The 9,620-nt window shown below is 50.4% G+C and overlaps 1 protein-coding gene across 1 annotated transcript in view; it reads left to right on the top strand.

Moving 5' to 3' along the window:
* Positions 1-3,221, top strand: part of LOC102825582 (chromosome unknown open reading frame, human C2orf54) — a 6,874-nt gene extending 3,653 nt beyond the window's left edge. Inside the window, exons 2-5 of the mRNA XM_006875204.1 lie at positions 244-469; positions 1,235-1,388; positions 2,438-2,794; positions 3,129-3,221. Coding sequence (XP_006875266.1) covers positions 244-469; positions 1,235-1,388; positions 2,438-2,794; positions 3,129-3,221 — 830 coding nt within the window. The remainder of the gene's footprint in view (positions 1-243; positions 470-1,234; positions 1,389-2,437; positions 2,795-3,128) is intronic.
* The last annotated feature ends 6,399 nt before the right edge of the window (positions 3,222-9,620 follow it).

Genomic DNA, 9,620 nt, shown 5'->3' with positions numbered 1-9,620 from the left:
GGGGACACAGGTGTGCAGAGAGGGGACACAGGTGTGCAGGGAGGGGACACAGGTGTATAGGGAGTAGCATGCAAGTGTCCTGAGAGGGGAGATGCAGGTGTCCAATTAAAAGTGCCTACAGGTAGGGGTGATGGGGACGGGGAAGATGCTGCAGGTAAGCAGTGCTGAGTTCTTCGGGCTGAGTGGGGGGCTTGGGGGCACAGGGTCAGTACAGCAGTCCACCTCAGTGCTGCCCTGATGCAGGCTCGCTGAACGCGTCCAGCCTGCAGGAGGAGGAGCTCCACCTGTCCCTGCTGGTGTCCAGTGGCTGGAGGACCATCCGCTTCAACGTGGTGCCAGTGGTGAGGAGGAGGCACAGGTTAACCACCCCAGAGGGGACCCTGCTGGCAACTGGCTTCCCCATGGGCTGTCTGGAGAGAATTCTGGGCCAGGGGATGGACCTGGTGCCAGCCAGCGCCCAGCACTGGAGGTAAGACTTATCTCCTTGTCTGTGGGTCTGGGGGTGAGTGGGACTTCTCCCCAGGCAGAGGGCCCCCCTGCCTCTAGGACATTTATATTCTGTGAGAGTTTATTTACTCTCTCTGAGTAGGGGAGGGTGCCTCTCCTGCCCACCAGGTAAGCTAGGACCCAGTTCAGAAGGCCACAGCATCTCCCTTGCTCTCAGGTGGGAAAGCAGTTGAGGAGGTAGGGACCTGTAGTCACAGGTTCCAGGTGGTGAATGGGCCTCCCCAGGGACGTGCTAGACAGGGAGTTTCAACAGCTTTGGGGCTTTCTAGAAGTGTCCCTTGGCTAACCCTTCACAGACCACAGCATCTGACTTTCCCTTGAGGGACCCCCCACTTGAGGTGACTTGGGAGAGAGGTCCACCCACTCCGGGGACCCCAGCAACCCTTCTCCATCCCCAGGAGGTCTGAGGGCTCTGTGAGGGTCCCCTCGGCAGGGCGATTGGAGGGGTACCCCAAATTAGTGCCTATGAGAGAGCAAGAGGGAGGGGAAGTGAAGGGTCCAGGTCTTGGGTCACTTTCCTGTCGGCACCACGAGGCTGGCCTGGGTGCCCTAAGTCCCTTGCATTCTGGAGCTGGGAATCTACGTAAACACTACCTTTCACCCTTAGAAACCTGGTGGTCCCGTGGGGTTCAGGGGATTCCTGAAATTGGGGGGCGGCAAGCCTGGGGCTTCTTCTGGAGTGGTGAATTTTGGGGGTACAGGGACTCCAGTGCTAACCGGGTTTCAGGGTCTCCACCGACCACCTGCTGACAAAGCTGCTGAGCGTACTGGGCTCCCTTCCTGGCCACCGCCTAGACAGCCTCTCCATCCTGGACCGGGTCAACCATGACAGCTGGAGGGACGAAGGCCAGAGTGCGGGCCTGACCTTCAGCCACCTGAAGGTGGGTGTACTTGAGACCGGCCTGGCCCCTCGACCCTGTAAGCCAGAGGTCAGAAACACGCAGCACCTGGTCCCTCCCCTGTATGCTTTGGAGCTGGCTCTGTATGGGTTGGGAGACTTGGGGGCCTGCCTGGGTGGGAGGAAACGAGGCCATGGCTGGAGATGAGCACCAGGCAGGGATGCCGCCCCAGGACACCATCGCTGGGCCAGGACCACTGAGATCCTCAGCTTCAGGTCGTCTTGGTGTTGGGTCTAACTGAGAACTTCACTCCCACCCAGCTCCTCAGCAGAGGGGATCCTTCCCTCAAATGGAACCAGCCCCTCACCGGGAAGCGCCCCCCCCCTTCACACACACACCAGGGACTTAGGAAAGCCCACTTACAGCTCAGGGACCAGGGTAATACTCTTCTGTTCTCATGAACTCCTGTCATCTGGGGGCAAACCAAGTCCCCACGGGGCTTTGTAGATTGCTACAAGCTAGATTGGGCTGCTAATTGTAAGGTCTGCTCCACGGAAGAAAGTGAGGCAGGCCGCTCCCGAACAGATTTACAGTCTTGGATACCCCGTGAGTTGGAATCGACTCTTTAGTAGTGAGTTTGGTTTTTGGTTTGGTAACAGGAGCCGGGAAGGAGTCTCAGGTTGGGGGTTTGGGCTCATCCCTGGGCAGCATCTGAGTTGTACACTGGGTGCCGGCTTCCAGCAGTCTCCAGGTCTTCCCCACGGTGACCGAGAGGTGATGGGAGCTGGTGGGTGAGAGAGTGAGGTCATAGAAAGGCACATCCAGGAGGGGTGGGCTCTCAGGATGGAGGGACTGGGAACAGCCAGGGAAGTCTGTGCTTGCTGCTTTCACATCTTTGTCTGGACTCAGACCGGAGCTGGTCTGATGCCACCAGGTAGCCCTTTGGATGGGCTGCAGTGGACACACCAGATCTCAGTGGGCAGGTGCAGGAGGGAAAGGCCAGTGCTGCAGGGAACTCGGTGTCCTCATCACTGCACACAGAGGAGGGGAGGGCCAGGGCAGAGGTACTGACCGGCCACTCCGCCCTGCAGATGGTGCTGCTGTGGGCCTCAGTGCTCTTCCCGGCACCCGCGGACTGGACTGACCTGGAGGGCTCCGTGTACCGTCTGCTGGTGGTCTTGCTCTGCTGTCTGGCCACCAGGAATCTGCCCCACTTCCTGTGGCCAGCATGCAACCTGCTGCAGGCCAGTGACCTGGACCTTGGTGCCCTGTACCAGCGCGTGGAGCGCTTTGCCAGCCAGCCCGAGGCCTCCCTGCGCATCCACATCACCCACCTGGGCCCCACCCTACCGCCGCGCATCGACAACGGCGTTAAGTCTCTGCTGCAGCTGCCCGCCAGCGACCCAGCCTACTGGGTCACCGCCTACTTCGATGTCCTGCTGGACAAGGTGGGTGTGACTGGCTGGAGGGATCATGTGGGATCAGGGCCACTCACAGTGGGTACCTGGTCCAGCACCCTGGTCACCCAAGGCTAGGAGCCAAATCAGGTTTCCTCCATGTGGGGGTGGGGGGGCAGTGGGGGGAGAGGGTGCACAATTGGGCCTCAAGAAGCCCCTAGTGAGTGTCCCTCTGTGTTACACCTGTGCAGGGACCCCGGGAGAAGAGGACTCAGGGCTGGGTGGTATCCACTTGTGGGGAGGATGGTCCAGGTGATGGGAATAAGCTCATTGTCCTGCACTGTGGAAGTGGCCACTACATGTCTCTGTGGCCTTCTCCCCACAGTTCCAGGTCTTCAACATCCAGGATCAGGACAGGATTGCAGCCATGCAGAGCATCTTCCGGAAGACCAAGTCTCTGGGCGCTGAGGATAGCTGAGCAGGACCTGCTACAGGAGTCTCCTAATATGTGGAAAAGGACATTGGCTTTCACCTGGAGACAGGTGCTGGGTGATGTAACACCCTAGTGAGAGGTTGGGGGTGTTGAGCAAGTGGATGCTCTTGGACCTACTTTCTTGTTTTCACAGCAAGGACTTGGGGTGAAAATGCTGCGGGCTTCATGCCATGTCATGTTGTTCCCAGTGATGATGTCTTGTTGGTCCCAGTGATGATGTCATGTTGGCCCCAGTGGTGATGTCATGTTGGTCCCAGCGGTGATGTCAGAGTTCTTTCTGAAAATGGAGTGTCTGGGCTCATTCCTGCCTACACCACATGTTCTTACTGGGGATGAAATAGCACAAGTGTCATCTGGAATAAACGAAAGCATTGGGTATATGCAACCAAGTTGGTACCCACTGTGTGTGTGTCTGTGTGGAAATGTCCCCTAGAAACACAGAAATAGAGTAGACTGGTGTGGAGATGCTCTGAAATCCATCTCATCCTCCTTGAAGTTCCCCCTCCCCTTCAGGTGTCCCCCCTCCCATTTCATAGCTGGAACATCCATAGTTCCCATTGCCAGCCTGCCCCCCACCCACCCCAGTGCGTCTCCAGCCCACCTGCCCGGCATGGTCCTGCCTGTTGTGTAAGAGGACCTGTTCTGTGGCATCTGGGTGCCACCCCTACCCCCATTCTTGTTGCTTTATTTCCCAACCCATTGCAACCCAACTACAGCCCCTCACTCCAGGGAGCCACTGCATGAAGGGCCCTTGTGCCTCGACTCCGCAGACGGTTTCTGGTCTCCGCTTGCTCTGGGCTCTTGGTGGCATTTGCTCCTTAGCTTCTGAAATACAACCAAACTCTGGGCTCCTGGGACAGACGGCTGAACTAGTACAGCAAGCGTGTACCAGCAGCTGCCTCAAACCTCCTCCAAAGGAGCCTGTGGCCACATGCCGTAGTCGCTGCACATCCAGGAGCGCACCAATTCAGAGCCCGAGTTGGTGCTAACACAAGGAACATCCATCTCATCATGCCCACCTCATTAGAGTGCGGGCTTGTAGAAACAGACTCTTGTCCCAATGTACCTGTCACTGTGCCCGATGGCCATTTCACAGGTGCTGAGTGAGTTGATGGCCTCCTTAGAAGTGTAAAAGCCATAATGTCAGGAAAGGCCAAGGAGAAGACCTTGAAGCCACCCCTAATTCCATGGCAAAAATAGTCCATCAAAGCGATACGACATCCCATGTGTAATGGTAGAGCTTGGTGCCCCATGGGAAACACAGGGGGTTCATAAACTGAACCTGTAACCCAAGTCCTGTCCTGGGTGTGGTATCGTTTAGACTAGGACCACACAACCTCTGGAACTGGCCACATGGTCACCGATCCCCATCAGTAAGGCGAATCAGAAACAGTTTTCATTTACCGGAAACAGGTAACAATATCACTTCATGATATCACCCTTGTTGTTGTTGTTATGTGCCGTGGAGTCGGTTCCGACTCATAGCGACCCTGTACAGGGTTTCTGAGGCTGTAAATCTTTACGGGAGCAGAAAGCCTCATCTTTCTCCTGCAGAGCAGCTGGTAGTTTTGAACTGCTGACCTTAAGATTTGCAGCCCGATTCATAACTACTAGGTTCCCTAGGGTATGTTAATCCTTCTGATCTGTGCCACAATATAGTATTTTATGTTTCTGTTTATTTTATGTTTCTGTTTATTTGTTAAGTGTTGTTGACTCAGTTCTAACTCAGAGTGACGCTATGTAGGGTCTCCCAGGAGTGACCGACTGGTGGGTTTGAACTGCTGACTTTAAGGTTAGACTCATCTTGACCTTGTGTAGTATTCATGCTGTTTCACTGCATTGATGAAATCATGTTTCTCAGACTTGGGGAGTATTTACTAGAAAGTACTTTGGATGTTCTATATGAGACACTCATTCCAAAGCGCGGGAGATGAGTCTTAGGAAGTTTCACAGACATGAAGATGGCGGTTCAGTGGTCTTGCGCATGTGGATACATTGCTCCAAGTGGTATGGATTGAATTGCGTACCTCCAAAATGTGTGTTGGAACCCTAACTCCTGTACCTGTGATTCCACGTGGGATTGTTTATGCGAATGTGGCTCTATCAGTGTAAGGTGTATCCAAAACCTAATCACTTCTAAGTCACAAGGAGACACAGAGATAAGCAAATACCAATGGGAGATCCCAAGGAAACGAGAGACAATAGAAGCCAAGATAAGAATCTTCTCCCAGAGCTACCACAGAGAGAGCGCCTTCCCCTGAGAGCCAGTGCCCTGAGTTTAAACTCCTAACTTCCTGAACAGTGGGAAATCGGTTTCTGTCCTGGAAAGCCATCTCTTTGTGAGGTTTCTACTACAGTTGCACAAGTCCCTGAGACATGAGGTAAAGCAGAAATTCACCGACTGCCAATCAAAGACAGTGCTGGCTGGCCTCACGGGATTATGGAGGCTGTCTACACCTCACTGAGGAACGCCCATTTGTTGGGTGACTCAGAAAACTAGTTTGGAGTGAGGTCAGACTCATGACACCATACACGATGATGCTGGGGGTGTCCATGTGGGAAGGGACGCCTTATCAGGGGAGCTGACCACAGAGATCTGGAGCAAGGCTACGTTATCTGCAGCAGAGAATCACCCACTGTTCAAAAGCAGCGTCTGGCATGAGACTGAGCCTCTGGCCATGGGACACCAAGTGCCTATTGAGCGGAGCATCTGTCACAAGCTGGGTGTCCTCGGTTCTAGGGTGGGGTGGTTGGTGTACCAGTAGTCTATTGTCCAATGGTCATGGTGCATTCAAGATCCAGGTCAAGCAGGTTGGGTGTGACTTGCCAGTAGTTATGTGGACCGTGACCTGGGCCACCTTCTCTTTACAACTGGAGCCCCGGTGCCTCTCCCTCAGCTCACGTGTCTAGCTTCTTAGGGTTGTTGTTGTTAAATGCTGTTGATTCTGACTCACAGCGACCCGATGTAGGGTTTCTGAGGAGCAGCTGGTGGGTTTGAATCCGCCGACTTTGTGGCTCAAACTGACCTTGCAGTCCAGTGCATTATCCTGCGGCACCACACCAGGACTTGACCCATGCTAAGCCACAAAAATGTGACCTGCAATCTAGAGAGGAAACAGTCAAAAGAAACGTCAGAGATGGCCCAGATGATGGAATCGTAAAACAGGAACTGGAACCCTAAAACCACTGGGATGAAAGTGCTAAAGCACTGATTCTGAAAGGTAGAAACCAGGTAAGAAGAGGTGGAAGCAATTGAGTATAGATGTGGAAACTGTATGTATTTATTGTTGTAGTTAAGTGACGTTGGGTCAGTTCTGACTCAGAGCGACCCTGTGTAGGGTTTCCAAGGAGAGACTGGTGAGCTTGAACCGCCAACCTTGCAGTCCAGTTCATTAATCCCCAGCACCACACCAGGACCCTACAAATATATATACACATATGTATATCTTTAAATAGAAATTCTTGAAATACAAAAAAAAGATATGATCAATGAAGAGTTCATTCGATGAGTTGACAGATTAGAAAAGCCGACAAAAAGACATGTGACCAAAGTCGGCAGAAATGATACAAACTAAACCAAAAAGCAAGTGTGGTGAAGAGACAGCACACTGTCTGAGACAATTGTTGCTGTTGTCATTGTTAAGTGCCACCTAGTCGGTTCCAACTCACAGTGATCCTGTCTAAGGTTTCCAAGGAGCAGCTGGTATGTTTGAACCACTGGCCTTGTGGCTCAAACTGATCTTGCAGTCCAACAATTCAAAATGCATAAAATAGTTGGACATAAATGTAGTTGGAGTGCTGAAGGAGAAAGGATGGCTAAGGAGACGGAAGAAATATTTGAAGAGAGACTAGCTGTGACCTCTCAAATACTGTTGGAAGGTATCAATTCATAGAGTAAGCAGCTCAGAAAATCCCAAGCGCCATGAATACCGAGAAGACCACAGTCAGGTGCATCCTAGACAATGGTCTGCTGAAAACCGAAGACCAGGAGCAGAACACAGGAGCACCCAGAGGGGAAGAGCACGTCCCATGAGAGCTCTGGAGGCTTGCTTCTCACTGGGAGCAGGGCAGACCAGCTGACAGGGCAATAGCATCGTTTAAGTGCTGAAAGAAAACAACAATTGTTGACTTAGACTTTCATGTCCAGTGAAAACATCCTTTGAAAATAAAGACATTCTCATTCAGAGAAGACTGAGAAGCTACCTCCAGCAGACCAGCCAGACAAGAAATGCTACAGGGACTAACACCAGATGGGACTCTAGGGTTACCAGAAGGAATGAAGGTTACCAGAAAGGAAAACCACCTTGGTAAAGGCTATTAAAGACCATTTATAGTACCCTTTATTTCATATTATTCTTTTATAATATATACTTTCGTAAAAAAAATCATTACAAGACTATTGATAGTTTGAAAAAATTGGAAAAAATACTTTTTGAGAAGGTTTATATATAGTGTGGAGTCCTGGTGTGGTGCTGTGGGTTAATGCACCAGACTGCAAAGCCATTTGAACTGCAAAGTTGGTGGTTCAAACTCACCAGCTACTCCTTCAAAACCCTATACAGGGTCACTATGGGTCAGAATCTACTCGACGGCACTTCACAACAGCAACATATATAATGTGGCACTGTAGGATAAGCACTGGGCCACAAGGTAAGCTTGAACTGCAAGGTCGGCAGTTCAAACTCACCAGTCGCTCCTCAGAAATGCTTTACAGGGGTTGTTGTGGGTCGGAACCGACTCAATGACACTTAACAGCAACAATACCTGTCCCACATATATATACATAGATATGTGTTACACACTGTTGTTTTTTGTTAAGTGCTGTCGGCTTATGACCCTATGTACATGTGATTAGGTACCCTTGAATTGGTTCCGACTCATAATGACCCTTATGTACGTGTAGTTAGGTACCCTTGAATTGGTTCCGACTCATAACGACCCTATGTACGTGTAGTTAGGTACCCTTGAATTGGTTCCAATCCATAACGACTCTATGTACAACAGAACAAGACACTACCCAGGCCTGTGCCATCCTCACAACTAGAGCTGTTTGAATGTGTTGTTGCAGCCACTGGCCTATCCATCTTGTTGAGGATCTTCCTCTTTTCTGTGGATCCTCTATTTTACGAAGTGCATTGCCCTTCTCTAGGGACAGGTTCCTTCTGATAACGTGCCTAAGGGACATGAGGCAAAGCCTCCCCATCCTAGATTCTAAGGAGCATTCTGGCTGTATGTCATCCAAGGCAGATTTGTTCATTCTGACGGTGCAGTCAACAGTTTTCACCAAAACCATAATCCAAGTGTACCAATTTTTCTTCAGTCTTCCTGACTCCTGTCTACCTTTTAAATGCATATGTTGTTAAGTGCCGTCAAGTTGGTTCCGACTCATAGTGACCCTGTATTGGGTTTCTGAGGAGCGGCTGGTGAGTTTGAACTGACCTTGTGATTCAAACTGACCTTGAGGTCCAGTGCATTACCCTACAGAGCCACACCAGGACTCCACCTGTACAGGACGTGATTGAAAATGCCAGGGTTTGGGGTCAGTGACATCTTTATAACACTACAAAAAATATCTTTTTAAGCAGATTTGCCAAATGCAATACGTCGTTTGATTTCTTAACTGCTGCTTTCGTGGATGCTGATTGTGGGTCCAGTAGATTGAAATCCTTACTTCAATCTTTTCTCCGTTTATCGTGAGGTCATTTATTGGTCCAGTTGTGAAGATTTTGTTTACTTTGCATTGATATGTAATCCATACTTAAGGCTGTGGTCTTTGATCTTCATCAGTAAGTGCTTCAAGTCCTCTTCACTTTCAGCAAGCAAGGTTGTGTCATGTACATATTGCAGGCTGTTAAGAGTCTTCCTCCAACCCTGATGCTGGATTACTTGTCACGTAGTTCAGCTTCTCAGAGAATTTGCTCAGCATACAGGTCGAAAAAGTCTGGTGAAAGAGTACAAACACATCTTTCTTGATTTTAAACCATTCAACGTTCCCTTGTTCTATTCCAGTAACAGTCTCTTGATCTATGAGCACGAGTTAAGTGCTCTGGGATCCCCATTCTTCACAATGTTATCCATAATTTGTTATGATTCACACAGTAGAGTGGCTTTGCATAGTTAATAAAACAGAGGGAACATAGCCACAGAGGGCTAGAGCTGAGAGTGAAGTATCCAACGGATATGAAGTGAGGGGAGAGACACGTGAGAACCCTAAACTTGCAGATAGTATCCATTTGACCTACCCTCAATGGCTTGATAATCAGAAATCGTCTAGAGGAAGATAAAAAACACACATCAATAACAATTTTTGATAAAGGAAATGAGGATAAATTGCTACAATTTGATAAACTTGATCTACACTCATGGAGGTAGTAGCTCAAAATA

The sequence above is a fragment of the Chrysochloris asiatica genome, unplaced genomic scaffold, assembly GCF_000296735.1.
Source record: "Chrysochloris asiatica unplaced genomic scaffold, ChrAsi1.0 scaffold00314, whole genome shotgun sequence".
Taxonomy (NCBI): Eukaryota; Metazoa; Chordata; class Mammalia; order Afrosoricida; family Chrysochloridae; genus Chrysochloris; species Chrysochloris asiatica.
This window is presented reverse-complemented; position numbering and strand designations above follow the sequence as displayed.